Source organism: Dreissena polymorpha, chromosome 13 (genome assembly GCF_020536995.1).
Source record: "Dreissena polymorpha isolate Duluth1 chromosome 13, UMN_Dpol_1.0, whole genome shotgun sequence".
NCBI classification, from domain to species: domain Eukaryota; kingdom Metazoa; phylum Mollusca; class Bivalvia; order Myida; family Dreissenidae; genus Dreissena; species Dreissena polymorpha.
The window spans coordinates 33,093,455-33,115,464 of record NC_068367.1 but is presented as its reverse complement, the minus strand read 5'-3'; the positions used below and the strand labels follow the sequence as shown (position 1 = coordinate 33,115,464).

At 35.4% G+C, this 22,010-nt stretch overlaps 2 protein-coding genes across 2 annotated transcripts in view; one reads left to right on the top strand and one right to left on the bottom strand.

The window, feature by feature from the left end:
* Positions 1-9,318, top strand: part of LOC127855764 (mortality factor 4-like protein 1) — a 29,801-nt gene extending 20,483 nt beyond the window's left edge. Inside the window, exons 11-15 of the mRNA XM_052391567.1 lie at positions 1,195-1,283; positions 4,320-4,419; positions 5,484-5,553; positions 7,281-7,365; positions 8,763-9,318. Of these exons, the coding sequence (XP_052247527.1) occupies positions 1,195-1,283; positions 4,320-4,419; positions 5,484-5,553; positions 7,281-7,365; positions 8,763-8,847 (429 nt within the window). The 3' untranslated portion in view covers positions 8,848-9,318. The remainder of the gene's footprint in view (positions 1-1,194; positions 1,284-4,319; positions 4,420-5,483; positions 5,554-7,280; positions 7,366-8,762) is intronic.
* A 12-nt stretch (positions 9,319-9,330) lies between these two features.
* On the bottom strand, positions 9,331-20,692 carry LOC127855763 (uncharacterized). Its single transcript, XM_052391566.1, has 4 exons — positions 20,495-20,692; positions 14,651-14,849; positions 13,585-13,688; positions 9,331-12,303 (listed from the first exon to the last, which is right to left on the bottom strand). The coding sequence occupies exons 2-4, from the start codon at positions 14,833-14,835 to the stop codon at positions 10,979-10,981; spliced, it is 1,614 nt and encodes a 537-aa protein (XP_052247526.1). The 5' UTR covers positions 14,836-14,849; positions 20,495-20,692; the 3' UTR covers positions 9,331-10,978.
* Between the last annotated feature and the right edge of the window lie 1,318 nt (positions 20,693-22,010).

Below are 22,010 nucleotides of genomic sequence, written 5' to 3'. Positions count from 1 at the left end.
TCTTTTTCAGTTGGTCAATATACCCTGCATGTTCTCATTACATTCCATCTCTTTCAGTTGGTCAGTCTACCCTGCAAGTTCTCAGTACATTCGGTCTCTTGCAGTAGGCTCTCTCTCCCCTTCAAATTCTCTGTACATTCCTTCTCTTTCAGCTGGTCACTCTACCCTGCAAGTTCTCTGTACATTCCGTCTCTTGCAGTAGGCTCTCTCTCCCCTTCAAGTTCTCTGTTCATTCCTCCTCTTTCAGCTGATCACTCTACCCTGCAAGTTCTCTGTACATTCTGTCTCTTGCAGTAGGCTCTCTCTCCCCTTCAAATTCTCTGTACATTCCTTCTCTTTCAGCTGGTCACTCTACCCTGCTAGTTCTCTTTACATTCCTTCTCTTTCAGTTGGTCACTCTACCATGCTAGTTCTCTTTACATTCCTTCTCTTTCAGTTGGTCACTCTATCCTGCTAGTTCTCTTTACATTTCTGCTCTTTCAGTTGGTCACTCTACCCTGCTAGTTCTCTTTACATTACTTCTCTTTCAGTTAGTCTCTGTACCCTGCTAGTTCTCTTTGCATTCCGTCTCTTTCAATTGGTCACTCTACCATGCTAGTTCTCTTTACATTCCTTCTCTTTCAGTTGGTCACTCTACCCTGCTAGTTCTCTGTACTTTCCTTCTCTTTCATTTGGTGACTCTACCCTGTTAGTTCTCTTTACATTCCTTTTCTTTCAGTTGGTCACTCTACCCTGCTAGTTCTCTTTACATCCCTTCTCTTGCAGTTGGTCACGCTACATGTACACTGAAATCTCTTTGTACATTACCTCTCTTTCAATTAGTCACTCTTCCCTGCAAGTTCTCTGTCATTCCCTCTCTTTCAGCTGGTCACGCTACCCTTCAAGTTCTCTGTACATTGCCTTCGCTAACAGTTTATCACTCTACCCTGCAAGTTCACTGCATATTCTTCCTCTTTCAGCTGGTCACTCTTCCCTGCAAGTTCACAGTATATTCCTTTTCTTTCAGTTTGTGTGTCTATCCTGCAAGTTCACTGTATATTCTTCCTCTTTCAGCTGGTCACTCTGCCCTTCAAGTTTACAGTATATTCCATTGCTTACAGTTGGTAAATCTACCCTGCAAGTTCAATGTTTATTCTTCCTCTTTCAGTTGGTCACTCTACCCTGCAAGTTCACTGTATATTCTTCCTCTTTCAGCTGGTCACTCTACCCTGCAAGTTTTCAGTAGACAAGATCCTGGATGACTATCTGCAGGTGAAGCTCACCAAACCCAATCATCCAAACAAGTAGGCACTGCTTTGGCTGTTCAGAAAAAAATGTTAACTGCATATTAGCCGAATCATGTGACATCGGGTCTTATTTCATATAAAACAGTTGGTCAGGAGCTACTCTGTCCGCTATAGTCATGCAAGGTTTGGTGGTCTCATTAAGGGTAAGGTTAGCTGATCAGACTTAACCAAATGCTGGCAGGCTGGTATCGAGCTATCCTTGCTGCATTTTGCATTAGACCTATTTGGAAAGGCACTGCTAATGTAAGACCCATTTTTCACAACACCAGGGACTACCCTTTGAGCGACGAGAGCGCTCTAACGCCCATGATATCGCCCTACGAGCCCAGAAAAGCGAAAATCAAGTCGCCTGATGTTTTTAGTAAACATGACCGGGAAAGCGAAAATCAAGCCGCCCGATTATTTTTGCTCGAGCGTGCTACTGCCCGCAGGCGATTAGCAAGTTTATTGTTTGATGTTTATCTAACGGTTACACAATTTATCCCCTGCACAGATTGTTAATTGATCGTGACAAAGCAGTCCCTTAATATTGGTTGCTATAACAACACACTCGTGCCTCTTCGCGCATGCCGAAAGTTGTCAAATGATGACATGATAATTGATTGACCATCCGATAATTGCAGGTTTTTGGCAGGTTAAAGAAAGTCGGCAAAAATAATTTAAGAAAAGCAAAATTGGTCAAAGGTCTATTTATTACGTAGATCCACTATGAAGTCCAGCAAGTTTTGTCAGTTTGTTAATCCACCGATAATTACGAGTAAAACAAATCATATATAAATTGAAATCACAGTTCATTTTAAGCGAGGCTGTTTTTAGAGAAAACCCGAGGTATTGTCATAGCCTGCTCGTCGTCCGCCATCCGGCGTAGTGCTAAAACCTTTACATTGGCTCTAAAATCAAAGTGCTTCCACCTACAACTTTGAAACTTCATATGTATATGCACCTTAATGAGTTCAACATGCCACACCCAGTTTTGGTCACTTGGTCATAGGTCAAGGTCACTGTGACCTCTAAAAAAATAAAAAATAAAAAAAATTCTGACAAGCTTTCACAGCCGAGCGTGGCACCCGTTATGCTCTTGTTTATACTAACAATTCATAATACTACACATAAACATTGAGAAAACACGTTTCCTCAATTAGAAATAAATTATCCGAGTAACTAGTTAGAATTAAATTGCGACGTCATGTCGTTCGACATTGCAAATGGCATATGCAAATGACGTATTGTAACATTCAGCCGGCGTTCAATTCAAAGCTGACGATTCAAATTACAAGTAATGGTGATTCAATAATGGAGAAAGCATTAACTGGATTGAACAAACATTTGATAAGGTTTGTTAAACCAGATAACAACAAGGAAAATTTGGATTATTAAAGTTAAACAGGCAAGTCATTCTTAAGTGTACATATTTCGGACATGTATAGTATTCGGATAAACAGTAATAGATATACTTGATGTTCCATGCATTAAGATTGCGTTTTTTTACAAAAGCAGTCATAGAAATGATGATAATATTATGACGATAAATATGTGATGAAAAGGTGCTACCGGTACACTGACAAATGTGTTATGATGAAGTAGATTTTAATGAGAATTTATTGTTTTTACAAATAAACATAGTATAATTATAGAAATAATAAAAGTGGTGAAATGAACATGTTTTGTTTCTGATATTGTTCGCACAAACTTCTCCCTGATTTTCCAAACTTCTCCCTGTTTCAGAAAAAAGGAGAAGTCACTTCTCCCAATTTTTAAGGCCTAGGGTAGTCCCTGATTACACAGCTTATAAAAGACACATTTTTAGCTTGACTATTATATATGAAATATATATAGTGGAGCTATCCTACTCACCCTGGCATCGGTGTTGCTGTTCCTGTGTCCGTTTACGTGCAAATGTTTAAGTTTGCGTACTACCCCAAATATTTTCAATGTCCTTTGACATATTGCTTTCATATTTTGCATACTTGTTTACCATCATGACCCCAACCTATAAACAAGAGCAGACAACTGTATCAAGCATTTTGACAGAATTATGGCCCCTTTTATACTTAGAAAATGCATATTATTGATAAATCTATGTTAAAGTTTGCGTATTACCCCAAATATTTCCTGTGTCCCTTGACATATTGCTTTCATATTTTGCATACTTGTTAACAATCATTACCCCAACCTATAAACAAGAGCAGACAACTGTATCACGCATTTTGACAGAATTATTGCCCCTTTTATACTTAGATTTATCAATTCTATGTTAAAGTTTGCCTACTACCCGAAATATTTCCTGTGTCCCTTGACACATTGCTTTCATATTTTGCATACTTGTTTACCAACATGACCCCAACCTATAAACAAGAGCTTACAACTGTATCAAGCATTTTGACGAAATTATGGCCCCTTTTATACTTAGAATATGCATATTATTGATAAATCTATGTTAAAGTTTGACAAAACAACACTTACCTAACATACCACAATGCACTCCACCCAAACCATCCCCCACGCCCCCCCCCCCCCCCCCAAAAAAAACAAATTATTGTTTTTTTTTCTTATTTTTGAAAGATCATCTATTAAATGAACACTCACCCACATTATACCCCCCCTGTTCCCCCCCCCCCCCCAAAAAAAATTGTTTTCTTATTTTTGAAAGATCATCTATTAAATTATCACACACCCACATTATGCTTACGTTATACTGTCAAGCACTCGAATAGTCGAGCGTGCTGTCCTCTGACAGCTCTTGTTCTATGACACAGTTGATTTAAGATCCATTTTACCACAACACTGCTGATTTAAGATCATTGTTAGATTAGGTTTACTTTTAACTTAAATGTTTGCCAAACAATTAGAACGAAAAACTGTAATTGTAATAGTAAGAAAATTTGGTAAAAAGGGTGAATTGTTAAACCAGTACAAATAAACATATTTACATATGGCTAGTCACTTAATTAATGTTTAGATGTTTTATCCAAATAACCATACTTGCTGAATAGGTTTAAAGGAAGTTACACATGTTATGTTTCTGTTTGACAGAGACACTATCATAGAGGTGAACAATGGCATTCGAGAGTATTTCAATGCAATGCTTGGGACCCAGCTTCTCTACAAGTTTGAGCGACCTCAGTATGGCACGGTATGTGGTTTCATGATTATTGCCATGTTCTTGGAAAAATGGGCTTAATGCATTTGCATAAATTGTCGTCCAAGATAAGCCTGTTGAGACTGCCAAGGATAATTTTCAAGGACGACAGCCTCTGCTTTTCAGGAATTTTTCAATAAAAAAATGTCTCTTCAAAAATCAAGATTGTGCGGACAGCACAAGCTATTCTGGGATGACACTTGATGCATATGCATTAAGCGTGTTTATCTCAGAACCAGGTTCATATTTATCTTGTAAATTTACTGACAATAAATTAAATAATATAATATAATAAGAATTTAACTTTAATGGCTTTATAATAAATAACTTAGGATGTCTGCATATATCTGGGTGGCTTTGTAGTAAATAACTTAGGATGTCTGCAGATATCTGGGTTCATTCGTTGAAAGGTTTTTAGTGTCTGGATTTTGTAAAGGTTTTTTTTTTACGAAAATAGGAAACATGTTTAACTCTTATTCATTTTCTACTCGGATATATGTGAAATTGATCTGAAAGCAGGTTAGCATTTATTTCCTTTAAATATGAACTAAAAAATTGCCAGTAGTTTTTAGCTCAGCTATTTTCGGAGAAAACCCGAGGTATTGTCATAGCCAGCTCGTCGTCCGCCGTCCACGTCGTGCTAAAACCTTAACATTCTGTTAAGGTTTTGAACATTGGCTCTAAAATCAAAGTGCTTCAACCTACAACTTTGAAACTTAATATGTAGCTGCACCTTGATGAGTTTTACATGCCACACCCATTTTTGGGTCACTAGGTCAAAGGTCAAGGTCACTGTGACCTATAAAAAAAAAAAATACAAGCTTTCATTTATTCAAAACTGCACCCGCAGCCGAGCGTGGCACCCGTTATGCGGTGCTCTTGTTAATATAGTGATAGCACATGGTGCCAAGTACAAAATTCAATCTAAATGCGTATTAAAGTTGTAAAATGTTTTTAATTGGTTTTGCTTGTGCTTATTTTTGTGTCAGTATTTCTTTTTAAAAATCATGGTATATATTTTGGGTTCAGATGTTCCTTTGTTGTCATTATGTTGGCAGGTGCTGTCTGAACATGAAGACAAACCGATGTCCAGCGTTTATGGGGCCACCCATCTGCTGAGGCTATTTGGTATGTTAAAATGGCGGTATAAGGGGCCTAGATAATGGCTTATCAGGCCTAGATAATGGTCAATTCCACCAATTATATGGTCATTCAACCTTCCAAGATCATGATCAAACAAGCCACTTAGATAATGGCCAGTTAAGCTGCCCAGATAAAGGCCAATTAAGCATCCCCTATAATAACCAAGTAAGCCAACTAAATAAATGCTGATTTAGCAAAATAGATAATGACCTATTAAGGCAACTAGATAATGATTAAATAAGCAAACTAGATAATGATAAATTAAGCCAACTTGATTATGACCAATTAAGCCAACTAGATAATGACCAATGAGGCCACATATAAAATGGCTAATTAGCCAATTAGATAATGACCAATTAACCCCACTTGATAATGACCAATCAAGCCATCTAGATAATGACAATTGAAGCCAACTAGATAATGGCCAATTTAGACAACTAGAAAATGGCCAATAAAGTCATTAAATAATGACCAATTAAGCCAACTAGATAATGACCAATTTAGCCAACTAGATAATGACCATTTTTAACAACTAGATAATTACAAATTAAGCCAAACATATAATGGCCAATTAAGCCAACTAAAAATGGCCAATTAAGCCACCTATACAATGGCTAATTAAGCTGCCTAGACAAAGTAATATCTGAAAGTTTTTGGACACTAAAAAATAATTATAAAACTTATTGTCCGGAAATTTAGATCAACAAAATATTTTAAAATAACACAGTTGTCCGAAAATTAATAGACAAATATACAAGTATATTAGAGACACTCTTAAAAATGTAAAAAAAATATTACATTGACGATCAGATACAGGTAGGCAATGTGTATAGCGTCTATAGTTTCAACAAATAATAACAAAAGCTTTTCAAATACTATTCCTTATGGCATAAATTAGTTGTACATGATTTACTTTAAGCTGTTGAGTGAAACCATTGTCCTTTACCTGGACACATAGTTATTTACCCAACATAAAAAATATAATGGTCAATAGCCTATAGCATTTGTTTGCCAGGTCATATTACCTTAATGCGGTTGTAAAAATGCATGATTGAAGTGTCACCAGATAAGCGCAACAGGACAGATTTTTTTGAAATAGCGTTTTAAAATTGAGTAAAAAAAGAGTTATTCAATATGGCCGAAAAACCCATATATCTCAACATTTAAAGTCAAGGAAAAAAATAATATTTTGGCTATAATCGTGGGTGTCTGAAAGTTTAGAGTGTCAGAAAACTTACAGTTATTATGATAATGGCCAATTTATCCACCTAGATAATGGTCAGTAAAGCGGCAGAGATATTGGACAGTTTAGCAGCTTAGATAATAGCAAATATGGATACCAGTATAATGACTTTGATAAAGGCCAGTTTAGCAGCCTAGGTGACCTAGATTATTGCAATTGCCCATTGTGCAGTGTAGATAGTCACCAATCATGATATATCTCTTTCCATTGAGCCTCTCTCACAGAAAAATATGTTAAATGCATGTGTGTAAAATGTAGTTTCTTTAATAGCCTCTCCGTCTGCACAGGCTAATCCGGGACAACACTTTCTGCTAAGACTGGATTTAGTTCAGAAGAGAACCCCTTTAAACAAACAAGCAGAAAGTTTGCCTGTGATTAGCCTGTGTAGACTTCACAGGCCAATCTGGGACAACACTTAACATACATGGATTAAGCCCAGTTTTCCCACTATGAGGCATCATGATTTCAGTGAAGCTGGGCAGCATGCTGGCCTACACAGCCTTGGATGAGAAGAGCATACAGATTCTACTGCACCATGTACAGGACTTCCTCAAGTGAGTAGAACACATTTGAGTCGTGTTCTGAGAAAACTAGGCATAATGCATGTGCATAAAGTGTCGTCCCAGATTAGCCTGTGCAGTTTGCACAGGCTAATCAGGGACGACAATTTCTGCCTAAATTGGATTTTTGCTAAGAGTCTTCATCTAAACGAAAAATGTCATTAAAGCGGAAAGTGTCGTCCCTGGTTAGCTTGTGCGGATTGCACAGGCTAATCTGGGACGACACTTTACGCACATGCATTATGCCCAGTTTTCTCAGAACACAACTCATTTTATGTTTCCATATGTGTTAATCTCATATAAATTAATTTCCAATATAAGATATTCATCACTTGTTGATATCATTGATATCAGTGTTCATTGGTTGTTCAAAATTTTAAAGAGTGAATATAATTAATATAAACAAAATCACGCATCAGCTTTTTGTGTGATAAAAAAACTAAAGTTAGCTAATGTTTGTAATTGTGGATAAATGTGTATGAGACACATTCAGTTAAAACTGGGCTAAATGCACTTGTAGCTTTATGGTATCTTAATTGAAAGAAAGTTTCTTCTTTGCCAAAATATGGTTTAGAAAGTGTTCTCTGATAAGCCTGTTTGAAGGGCTTATCTGGGATGACGCTTTATGTTCATGCATTAAGGCCTGTTTTCCCAGATTGAGGCTCATATTTATCTTTTATTGTTAGCTGGAGTGGATTAGAACTTTTCCTGGCACATTCTTTCTTCCTCTTATGATGTTGTCCTATGTACATTACCGTAATGGGCTTCAGACTGTAATATGAAAGTTTTTGTAAGTTTTATACCTTAAACTTTGTATTATTAGTTACACTGTTAGTAACTTATGTTGTATGGGATATACCCCCTCAGTAATTTCATACCATACGACAGCGAAGCTCGAATATGGTATGAAAGTGCTTAGGGTGTATATCCCATACACCATCGGTTACTAACTGTGTAACGATTATATCTCAACCAACTACTCGAATACTTGGGGTGTATGGAAATTACTTTGGGTGTATGGAAAATACACCATGGGCATGTGACTGCTCTTAGCCAATCGGATTATGTAATTTTTGTAGGAGGTGAGATATTTGAACAATTTTCTGGTAATAACCAACAGTTAGCTGTTCTGATGTGTTTGTAAATACTGGTGCTATCGCCTAGTGTAATGCTTAAGCGTAAGGACTTACACCATTGGTTTCTATAGATACTAAATTACACGTTATATGCTGCAGTCTTACAATGCGGACATGTACATATTGCCAGAGTGAAGGTTTTACAGAATATTACCATTTTATTTTTAAAGATCATTTTGCTAGGATTTTATTCGATTTCAGTTCTTTTTTTAATAAAAATTACATATAATCACATTAACTTATTATTACTTTCAGATACCTTCAGAGAAATGCTGCCACTTTTTTCAACTTGTCCGACTACCATGTGGCTTCCCCAGAATATCACCGTAAAGCAATGTGAAGGGTTACCAAGGAAACAGACTTGACAAAAATATAGACCAAACGTGTTCATTGTGAATCAGTTGTAAGTTGAATGATCAATGTTTTCTTGTGTTATCTTGAAGGCCATTTTAATGATTTTAATCTTGTTGATGTCATTGTGTCTATAGAATCACAACAAAGGTTGGATTATTGGCAATAAGTTGCCATGATTTGATAATTCGTGGTATTGTGTCTATTAGTTCACAATGAAGGTAGGATTATTGGCGGTACAAATTCATGACACGATTATTATTGATCTGGTGTCTGTTTGACATGGTGGAAAACCTTGTGTAAGCGGATGAAGAAAACTGCTTGATGAAGCGTGTAGTGAAGAAAACAGTAGATTTGTGCGCAAATAAACATAAAACAAGACAAGAAAACAAATCTTAAGCATTTCATTATGTTTGTATTATAGTGCAGTTCATAGAAATACATTTTCGATTTATAAACAGATGTGGTTTGTTCTAATTAATTGTTTGATCCATACCAACATAGAGCTTTAGACTAGATGGATTGCAGACCTTTGAAAGAAAAATTGCGTAAACCATTTAACCAAGAATATTCAACCAAGATTAATGGTGTCACCAGGTATAAATGCTCTTTTGTAATAGTATCAAATATGAGAAACGCCCTCTATAACCTGTAAAAAAAATTATGTTGTAACACACCAGTTCATACACTTTCCTTGATTTATTAAAATGTATACATACAAAGTATTGAGCAATGGATTATATGAATCATCCATGTATACATACAAAGTATAGAGCAATGGATTATATGAATAATCCATGTATCCACTGACTAATCTTTTATATATTTCCCCTAAATAGGCTTTTTCAACTTTTGTTTCTATAAATTGACTATATTTTCTTGGTGTAACTTAACAAAACGATGCATATTGAGGTAAAAAAATAAATGAATAATAACACATTCAAAACAATAGTAGTAATTATAATAAATAATACCATCATCACCACTACCTTTATCACCATTAGTATGATGAGATCAATAATTATATACTTAATAAAATAATTATAATAATAACATTCTTTTTATGAAAATAAATAAACACAAATATTAAAATATGATAATACATGTAAAAATAATGACCACAACCACAACTATTGTATAATTATAATAATATCTTCTCAAATATAATACAATCAAAACTACAATTATTAATACAAAAATAACATCATTTTAATAGCATCACCATCTGTGCCATCACTTATCACAAGATATTAACAATTATCATAATTAACATCATTATGGATATCATTCTCAAAGATAAATACAATCATCACCATCTTTTTATAATTCATGTATGGTTTGAATAATTTAAGACTCCAATGCTCTTGGACACGTACCCTGTTGTGTTTTTGCAGAAGAAATCATATGTTTAAACGTAATTTATGTTCAATATATAAATGAATAAACAGAAAAAGTGAGCCTCGTTCTGGGAAAATTGTTGTCCACAACGGCTTATCAGGGACGGCATTTACGGATTTTTTTGTTAAAAAGAAAGTCTCTTCTAAACAAAAATCCTGTCTAGGCGGAAAGTGTCGTCCCTATCTAGGCGGAAAGTGTCGTCCCTAATTATCCTTTGCAGACTGCACAGGCCAATCCGGGACGGCACTTTACGCACATTCATTAAGCACAGTTTTCACAGAACGAGTCAAATAATAAACAATACACTATCCACGCATGTCCAGATTAATCTAAAAGTATCCTCACAATTGCGGAAGTTTTTATTCGGAACTCGGTGAAAGATTGCTTTCGCCAATTCACGAGGTACACATAAAATGACATGTATACAGAGAACCGGCTACCCCCACAACACAATAACAAACCAAAAGTAAAAAAACACATAAATAACAACATAGCTGATAATTGCAGCTATAAATACAAACTCCATCCCACTTTAGGAGTAATTCTATGACACATTCCCGGTCCACAAATAATGCAGTCTCGGGCGCGAAAGGACGTAATTAGTAACATTTTACCACAAACAGTTCGAAATACACAAACACGTAGTTTATTCGTTGGAGACAATAGTTGGAAGACGGCCGTAGTTCATTCGTTGGAGACAATAGTTGGCAAACGACTGTAGTTTATTCGTTTAAGAAAATAGTTGGCAGACGAAGGTTAGTAATGACCTCTTGAACCTCCTCGCATATTTCACGTGACAGGTCCAAAGGTGACGCCCACTCCTTGTTCCCGACATGACACCTCTTGAGCACTTCATGAAAATGGCGGCGTAAGTCGACAGCTAGATGCGATCCTCGTCGAAATGCGTCCATGTAGACGTTTACAAGACTGTCTGAAATGTCTGGCAAGAACCCAATTTCTGCAAAAGTTTGACACGGAAAACCGTCAATAACGGGCTGTCGACTGACGTATCCGTCTCTTGCTTGAGTGATTTGTTGAACGCTTGGTTTTAGTTCTACGCCACAGCCAACAGTAATATAAGACGATGTAGGGCACCCTCCGGACTTCCCTGACCCACGTTCAAATGATGGGTTCAAATTGTCCTGTTCATTTCTTCTCTTCATCGATGGTGATTTACCGAAATCTGTAGCTGGGTTCGTAAACATTCTTTGCTTCTTCGCTACTACGTCAGTTAAGATATCAGAGTTATCAGCCGCACGTTTCTTGTTGACAGAGTCGATATTTAAATGTGGAGACTTCCTATTAATGACGTCATCGGTGTGGCGGGCACAGAACGACGCTTGCACCAAGACTATGACATCATTTATACAGTTTTGAAGTGACGGCGTATCGGGATCAGTACACGTCGCGTCGTGTAAAATAACCAGCGACTTGAGCATGTGAGACGACATTCTAAAACATAGTCCACCAAAGGGAATGGCGTTAATAAGGCAGTTATTGATAAACTTCAAATATAACAACATGTTCCTATGTTTTTGTCTGATTTTATCTCGAATGTATAGTACTTCAAGATCGGCCACGTCGACCTTGAAACTATTGTTGAAAGCAATTAGTAGAATTGAGTCGTTCTGTTTCAAAACCTCCATGAATCCCGGACAACTTGCGTCTGTCTGGCTAAGATGTAGATTTGAACTATTTTTGATGCGAAAAGACAAAGAAATGTCCACGCTTACTACGGATTTTTCAAATATAAAATTTATTACGATATTTGGATTTTTTATTTCTAAAGAGACGACACGTAAATGATCGACCGGTTCTGATACGTCCACACTGTTTTCAGGGCTCGTGAATACAAGTGTCTTAAGTACTTCAACCCATTCTGTTTTCAAAGATCGCGGATTTATTTCAACCGCATTCTCTATGTCGTCATCTGTCTTTTCATACATCGCGTAACAGGATTCTTCAGCTTGTTCTTCGCCTGCGGTCCATCGTGTCATTGTCCACAATGCAATTTCATTTTGCGATATTTTTTGCACCAAGGTTTTCCCTAAAATGAATAAAATCATGTTCTTCCGGACCAATGCCAACAAAATAACAAACTTGTTATATATTTGTAATAACGAAGTGAATTTCGTGGAAAATTATTGTATTTCGTAGAAAATACTTGTTAGATACTTCAAGATAACACCGTTCATCGGAAATGAGCTGTTCCTAAATGCACTTGCGCCTCGGTGGTGAGATTTGTATTCAACGTAATACACTTAAACAGTTTTATTGGAATAACCTGTTGACAAATTCCCAGTAAGGAAGCAGATTGAACGTGACTGTTTTCCGTGTTTGAGGTTTATATTTCGGAAGTTAAAACTTTTGCTTGCATCATGATATTTCATTAGTCTATATGTCTGTGTGTAGGTAAAATGTGCGTATGTGTCTACTTATAATTAACAATACCTGTAAAATATCAAAAAGTTGAACAAATTGTTAAATGATCTCTATTTTATATTAACAAACAAACTGACGAGTAAACTAAACAATACATTTGTATGGAGGTGAATTAAAGCAAAATAACGAAAACAAAACTGGTTAACTCTTTTAAGTTTTGTATTGTCGACATACGGGCCAATGTAAAACATCGTTAAATTGATTAAATGCAGACCACACAGGCTAATATGGGACGACACTTTCCGCCTTAACTGAAATTTCGCTAAGAAGAGACTTCATTGAAACAAATTCTATTTATATAAGGAAGTGAAACTTCAGCTGCTCCAGCAGTATTGCATTCCTATTATACACACGTTCGTGGTCCTTCATTTATAGCAAGTGACCAATTGCCAAAACGACACAATACGAAACAACATACACGCGAAGTAGAATAAAGCTTGGGTCACCGCATTGGTACGGTCAATTCTAAGCCCTGGGGGTTTAAACCGGTTTTAGAGCGCTCAACCTCACACTTGGCAGGCGGAAAGTGTAGTACCTGATTAGTCTTTAAGCCTTTTGCGAACTGCACAGGCTAATCAAGGACGATAATTTCCGCACATGCAACAAGCCATGTTTGCCCATAGCGAGGCTAAAACTTATATTCTGTGATCTGTGAAAAAGGGGTTTAATGCATTTGCGTAAAGTGTCGTCCCAGATTAGCCCCTGCAGTCCGCACAGGCTTATCAGGGACGACACTTTCCGCCTGAACTAGATTTTTGCTAAAAAGAGACTTTCTTTAAACAGAAAATATCATAAAAGCGGAAAGTGTCGTCCCTGATTAGCCTGTGCGGACTGCACATGCATTAAATCCTCTTTTCACAGAGCACGCATCATTTAGACTTTGTACCTGGCGGTGGATGCAGGACAAGTAAGAAGTCGAACTCGTTTGGGTAGATGAGTTTGGTGTCCTCGTAAAAACTTCCAATGGGCACCACCTCCACGACCCGAAATCTTGAAAAAGAATCATTATGACTGCAGTTTCTTTTAAAATAAACAGAAGCATACTTAATATTGAAGCGGTTTAACATATTTATTCACAAACTATACAAGATATATATCTTTACACCGAGATAATTATTGCATAGGTCTTGAAGTTAGGATAAATGACAAAAAAATTGTTGCACAGTAACTGTGTTTAAAGTGTTGAATAGAGTTACATACACATTTAGAAAAATCGTAGGAATTTTTTGGTGGTACATTCCATTCAGTTTTACAAACAACAACATGCTTTAAATGGATCTTTTCACGGTTTTGCAAATTGACAAAATTGAAAAAAGTTGTTTCAGATTCGCAAATTTTCGTTTTAGTTATGATATTTGTGAGGAAACAGTATTACTGAACATTTACCATAGTCCAATATAGCCATTATATGTATCTTTTGACGATTTGAAAACCTAAAAATTATAAAGCGTTGCAACGCGAAACGATTGAATAATTTGGAGAGTTCTGTTGTTGTCGTTTAAATTTACGAAACTATTAAGTTTGCGTATTTAAGGTATAAAATACTTTCACCGGCGGAATAGCCGAGAGGGCTAATGCGTTTTTACTTCAGACTTAGTCCAGGACTCTGGGGGTCACTGGTTCGAGTCATAGCACCGGCTACTTTTTTCCTTTTTTAAATTTTCTTCTTGATTTTTTACTGGAGCTTTTAAGATCCAATGTTTACATTTATCAATATAAAGCATTTAATGACAAACTTCAAAATATGCCAAAATCTGTGAAAAGGCCCCTTTTACTCATATATCAATGTGAGCTTTAACTTGCTTTTTAAGCCTGAAAACAATTGAAACTAATGTTAAAATAGATGATGTAAAAATTGACTATAGTGCTCAGCGTTTATGGACTCAAAAGATTAGATAGTGTGTGCGTTTTTTTTTTCAAAAAATTGTGGAGATCCAGATGTGAACTAATACCGAGGCTGTATCTCCCCAACTCTATTGGCGAGTTCAGTCACCCGCGTGAAGACTGCCCTCTCAATCTTCTTCGCAATCGGCGACGTCTTCTGAACATTCACCATCTTGGACAACTGTGACGGCATGTCTTCGATTTCCGGTGTGTTATAAAGGTAACCGGATACAACCCCTGGACGCTGTTCCATGGAATATTCAGTTTCTGGAGAGAATAATTAGGCGAATGAGCCATACAAATACACATTTTCCGAAAACATATTGCTGAACAATTGGGAGTGCGAATGTGCAGCATAGTTCGATGGAAAATTAACGTCCACCACTATGCAATGTTTTCATTGAGATTTACTTTTGCTATTTTACACGAACGCTCTTCAAAGTCCAAAAAGTATTCAAATCAACAAGATATATGCGTGACCCTAAAGGGCCTCGCCAGCGATAACAAGAAATTGTAAAAACTATATATCCGATTGTCTAGCGTGTGATGACATACTACAGGAGTGAAGATATTAAAGGGATCTTTTCACGGTTTGGTACATTGACAAAATTGAAAAAAGTTGTTTCAGATTCGCAAAATTTCGTTTTAGTTATGCTATTTGTGAGGAAATAGTATTATTGAACATTTACCATAGTCTAATATAGCCATTATATGCATCTTTTGACGATTTAAAAACCTAAAATAATAAAGCGTTGCAACACGAAACGATTGAATAATTTGGAGAGTTTGTTGTTGTCGTTTAAATTTACGAAACTACGAAGATTGCTTATATAAAGTAAAAAATACGTCATATATTAACTCTCGGCAGAATAGCCGAGAGGGCTTATGCGTTTTTACTCCAGGACTCCCGGGGTCACTGGTTCGAGCCCCGGTGCGAGGTACATTTTTTTTCATTTTTTAATTTTATTCTTGATTTTTCACTGACGCTGTTAAGATCCAAAGTTTACATTTATCAAAATAAAGCATTTAATGACTAACTTCAAAATATGCAAAAATCTGTGAAAAGGCCCCTTTAATACACATTGAAACATTCGATGGTAAGGTATGCAACACTTACGAAAGATACTTGTCCAAAAGAGTGTCCCGATGTCTCAAGTCTTGAATTGCTAACGGTTACATGTGTTAAGTGATACGGAAATCACCAGCCAATGAAAGACAATTAAAACACCGGGGGTGGGGACAAACACTCATGAACGTTTTAGCCTAAAGGTAAGGACACCTATCTGAAAATCAATATGTGGCTACCCACGTTTTGAACGTTGTATGCTGTTTTAATATTTCTATGATAATATTCTACCGAAATCGCGCTGTAACGATATAACAATGATATCCAACAATAATTAACGTCACCAAAAAAGAGCTTATTGACAATACAAAGTTTGCTGATAAAAATATTTTTAATGCTGCCTATGTTGATAATGAATGTAAATATTTAAAAAAAAGTTATTATATGAATCTTAATATGTACAGCCATTATCACTAAGAGGAAAATAGACAAAGCATAGTAGAATCTAGGAGGCTTTATACAAGTACAAAAAAGGAAAAAGAAATATGCTTATGATAAATAATCAAACAATGAAATTAGAAAATGCAAGTCTTACAAATACAAAACATTATTGGAAAATGTTAAAAAATAATACATGCAAACACAATAAGTTAGATATAAGTAATAGGGAGTTTTTAAACTATTTTAAATCAATTAATGACCCTAGTTGCAATAATCCAACTCCCAGCTATTGACCCTCCGGGTCCTGGCAAAGTCTTTAATACAGACAGCCTCAAGCACTCAACACTCTTAAACGTCTCTCTCAGTCCACTGTCTCCCACTAACGAACGACCATACGGATAGACAACTGCAAGGGACGGGTTCTATATGCTTTTATTTTAATATGTATTTCAAAATATTCACACATAATCAAAGCTTTACAATATGTACGCCAGGAGACATACATCTATGCACTTTTATTTTAATATTTATTTCATAATCACACACAGTATCAAGCTTTACAATATGTACATAAGTATACATACATCTATATACGTTTATGCTTATATTTATTTCATTCTGTTTATTAATTTAATACTAAATTGTATAGCATGAAAATATAAAATATTTATTAAGTATTCCATACTACAGCCTTATCTCTAGGCATGTAAGAACACCCGACACTACATCCATTTTTTCCGGATTTTTAGTTCAATTAGTATACAGCGCAATAACTGTTTCTACAATGCCGTATCTAAAAGCACGGACTCTACCACTTATCCGATCGCAGCGAGAATGATAATAAGAATGTGTCCTAATTCAAACTACACTGTTATACGCAATACAATTTCAACTGCTACCATAAGACCAGATCGTCAGATACTACGGTGAAAACAATTTGTGCAGTGTAATCTTTTCTTTCGCTTTGCACTAATCGACAATTCACAACTACCGCCATAAACGATTTGTTATCAAGTTTTTGTTTTGAGCATTTCTCAACAAAATACACCCAAACGGGTGTCGATGGTATTATTTATTGTGTTTGTTACGATGTATTAGGTTGATGGAACTCGATTTTATGGACATATGTGAGACATTATTTTTTTTACATTGTTTTTGCCTTTGAGAGGAAGAACTATGAGCTGTACGTATGTACTCATAAAAGCTCAGAGCATTCAAGAAGGACTATTAATGACCCTAACTCTGGATTTTATCAAGCTTATGTAGATGTTTTATTTTATCAGGACCGGTACTTAAATGGATAATTAAATATACTTTTTAGTGAGTTAAATGTAACATTAACTGAGCAAGAAATTTTTAGTGCTTGTAAGCAAATTCATAATGATAAATCAGGTGACCCTGATTTAATGCTTAATTAGTTTTGAAAATTTGGAATTAGTGGTAAAATTTTCTTAAAAGTTGTTTGTCATTTGCTTAAAAAAGTCTTTTAATATGGACATTTTCTTTAAGTGTGGTGTGGGTTTTTTTATTGTTCCGTTACATAAAAAAATGTGATAAACATGATGTTAATAATAACAGAGGGATAACATTATTAAGTACTTTTGGGAAATTATTCACTAAAGTCGTTAACAATAGACATTACAATTGGGCTGAACTCTATAATGTCTACATAGGGCAGGATTCATGCAAACTATGGGAACTGTTGATAAAAATGTTGTGTTACACGGTGTAATTAATTATTTATTAAGTGAACAAAAAAGATTGTATGCCACATTTGTTGATTACACCAAAGCGTTCGATTATTTGGTGAGGGATATCATCTGATATAAACTGTTTAAGCTAGGCGTTAGAGGAAAAATGCTTGATGTCATACAATCTATGTATAAAAATGTGAAGTCAAGAATAAAATTAGGTAAAACAATAATTAATGAAGGTTTTTCCTGTTTTTAGAAGAAAGAACAGGAGAACCATTATCACCATTCCTATTTTCTATTTATTTGAACGACTTAGAAGAACCTTATATGTTAAATGGTTTTAAAGGAATAGATATTGGTATGCTAAAATTAATTTTATTGTTATATGCAGATGACATTGTAAATATGGCAGAAACTGAGGATGAACTAATTAAAGGTTTGTTTTTGTTAGAGAAATATTGTGATAGGAGGAAATTATGTGTTAACACAAATAAAACAAGTTATGGTTTTTTAAAAAGGGGGACAACTTAGGAGGGATATTAAATTTTTGTACAAAGACCAAACATTAGAAATTGTTAAATCATTTACATACTTAGGAATTGTTTTCACTTCAGGAGGATCTTTTGCAATAACCTTTGAAACACTTGCAGGTCAAGCCTCAAAGGCTGTTTTAAAGCTTAACTCATATTTAATAAATAATCCAACAATTGTAATACTTACCAGTTGTTTGATCAGCTTGTTTTACCAATGTTAAATTATGGGTAAGACATTTGGGGTTAACCGAGTCAATCGCACTTGAAAGAGTTCACTTAAATTTTTGGCGTGAAATTTCAAACACAAAATAATTTTGTATGTTAGGCACTTGGAAGAACATCTTTGATAACTAAAAGAGCCATAATGTAATACGGTATTGGTTGAAAATTATACAGTAAGAAGATCATAGGTATGTTAAGTGTATTTATAGCCACATGTGTGAGAATGTAATAAATAAACCAAATCATCATTCTTGGGCAAAATCTGTTTGTTATCTGTTGCAGACCTTAGGCTTTCAGTATGCATTGCTCAACCAAGGTGTAGGTGATGAAAAGTGTTTTTTTTATCCTTGGTAAAGTCTAGATTAAATGATACATTTATCCAAAATTGGATGTCAGAACTTAATGATTTTTCAAGAGCAATAAGTTACAGTCAGTTTTGTAAATTTGAATTGCAACCGTACTTGTTAATATAAATAAGTTTAGATCTGATCTTTGTAGATTAAGGGTTTCATCCCATTGATTAGAAATCGAATCAGGCAGATGACATTAACATGAAGCCATACCTTTTCAAGATATAAAATGTCAACATTGCAATGTTCTTGAGGATGAATATCATTTTTACTAGATTGCTCTTTATATGATGATATTAGGAAATTGTATATGAATAAATATTACTGCAAAAGACCAAACATGATAAAATGTATTGAAATAATGCAAGCGGATAATACAAGTACCAACAGAAACTTAGCTATGCATGTACATAAAGCATTTAGTCAAAGAAACCTGTATAAATATTATTATGATTAATTGTATATAATGCATTACCCAAACTTGACTTCTCGCTCTCTAGTAGATTCGTCTTTGTTGTTTTTGATGTTATCGTTATAGCATCAATTATGAAATAGATTCTAAATGTTGTAATCCAAAAAAATGTGACCTAGACCTTTTCGCGTATTGATACTTTATTAAATAATTTATGAAATTCAATACTGATCACATATCATGCCTTTATATATGTTACTTTGTTTTGATCATGTATACTTATGGGCGGTATGTCTATTGTTCATATTGAATAAACCTTAAACCTTATATATCATCATTACTAATCAATCTGTCCAACTTCATCGACTTTTAGAAAGCTTTCGACCGCGTGTGGCATGATGGCCTAGGTATGTTATGATAGGATTCAACATTAAGGAAGAGCTGTTGCAAGTTATCCAAGAACTCTACGAAAAGGCCAGCAGCGCAGTACTTGGACAGAAAGGGGACTTCTGTAGGACTTTCCTGGGCGCCCGTAAGGAATGTCTTCTCCACCCCGTCTTGTTTAACATTTTCCTTGAGAAGATAATTCAGTAGACTCTCCATGACCAACACACATCTATCTCAATTGGTAGAAGACCCATCTCCAACTTGAGATTCGCTGATGAAAGTGACCTCTATTAAAGAGCAGGAGCATACGGGATGGAGGTCAGCAAGAATAAGTCGAAAATTATGGTGAACAGCACGATCAATATCATTGCAGACATCATCATGAACGGCGAGAAGCTGTACGAAGTTACCAGCTTCAAGTACTTGGGCGCAACCATGTCCACGGATGGAACCAGTACCGCTGAGTCGGAATAAGAATTGCCATGGCGACCACAGCGTTTGCCAGACTGAGCAGGTTATGGACAAGCAGTTCCATCAGCTTCAGCACCAAGTACAGGCTCTACAAGTCCCTCGTAGTCTCCCTCCTACTGTTCGGCTGCGAGACCTGGACGTTGTATTGTCTGGCGTAATGTATATTATGGTTCTTGGTAAAGTATCACAAAATGACAAACATATGACTGTTAATGGCAATGTCACAACATGTTTTGTGCACAATTGTGCCAATAAATAAAAAAAAAACATAAATAAAAAAACGGGAGTGTGTGTGTAATTTTAATTTAAATATCTTCAAAAAAAATCCTTACATACCTGTTTTTTTGTCAGACGACGAGTTGGTCGTCTAAGTAATGTAGGTTTAATTGATTCTAAACGAATACTGACTCATTAAACATGCATACGCGCAATTCCTTTTTCGGTAAATTAAAAATGCATGAACAAATAAACAGAAATAAATTAATGTTATATTGAAACTTATATGCGCACGAAACCATACAAAGATGCTTTCAAATCTCCAATTATGTTTTCTATCAGTATTCGCCGAGCGTTCGTATTTATCATTTAGAAAGTCAATGGTTTTTCCATCGGATTTTTCTTGAAGTAATACACACAATGTACTATATATCTTATCATACAGTTCGAATGCAATGTGAACCGTGTGGTACATATTGATAATTGACGATAACATGTAAGTAGAGAGTAGAAATTTATTATCGCTATGTTTCTTTGTAATAAGGGAAACATTAATAAGTAAAACCGCTGTTGCTTTTCTGTGCTAAAATGGCTTGATCAATCACCGTTCCGCTTTTGCGCACTCATTTAAATTGAACCATGACATAAGATTTAAACGTGTAAATGTGATGTAAGATGAAACAACTAGTTTTTCCCTTATATCATAATCTGCCTAAAAGGGATTGTATGAGGCGGTAGTGTACATGTATATTCAACATTTAAACTTAATATGTACTTTCGGTTATTATACATCTATTTCCCGACAGAAGGCAATACAAAGAAGGCGATTTTACATCACTTTTTTTATTTAATTTACTGATTAAATTCATCAAACGCATTCCTTGATATATTCGTATGTTTTATAGTTTTATAATCATTATATATGTAAACACAAATAAAAGAAAACAAGATTGTTGACAGCCTCACGCCGGGTGTGCAGGATACTTTGATAACAGATGGCACTTCGATACCAGATAACAACAAAAGCCACGCGCGAGAGTTGAGTTCGTCAGCTTTTTTGCAGTTATGTTCTGTTCATTTGGTTTTCAGACACGTTACATTGTTTGGTCGAATAATGGTATAGTATTTCGTATAACGGAGCAAGAAAAACGTGAAAAAACAACAACAGTGGATTATAAAAAAAGAGATACAATTTTATCGATAATCGTCATGAATTCGATGATCAGTACGTATTTCAACAAAATAAAAATACTTGGAAATAAACCAAGAACGTGCCAACTAATCGAAATAAAAGATCAATATGTCCATTAATGTAACAACATGTTAAATTTTAGTTAAATAACGTATTTGAGGAAATTGAAATGTTTTAAGAGTCGGATACCAAATTTTCATGGACACTTCTTTTACCGATCATCTCAAAGACAATGGCACTTCGATTCCAGATAACTCGACACTTTTTACCAGATATAACACACTCTATTTAGTGAGTCAGAAATGCAGAATTCGCTGTGGAATACTGCTGTAGTAAGCAGGCAATAAATAAAAATGTATGTACTGACGCAAATTAAAAACGAATAACCGAAACATGTGCTTATCCCTTTGGAATATGATAATAACAGGGAAAGGGACGTGTAAA

What these genes read in the sequence shown, in the direction of transcription:
- LOC127855763 (XM_052391566.1), bottom strand. Translation starts at nt 14,835, where the DNA reads ATGGAACAGCGTCCAGGGGTTGTATCCGGTTACCTTTATAACACACCG. An exon ending in GTTGGGGAGATACAGCCTCG is followed by an intron (nt 13,689 to 14,650) that starts GTATTAGTTCAC and finishes TTCTTTTTCAAG; the next exon opens with ATTTCGGGTCGTGGAGGTGG. An exon ending in TGTCCTGCATCCACCGCCAG is followed by an intron (nt 12,304 to 13,584) that starts GTACAAAGTCTA and finishes TATTCATTTTAG; the next exon opens with GGAAAACCTTGGTGCAAAAA.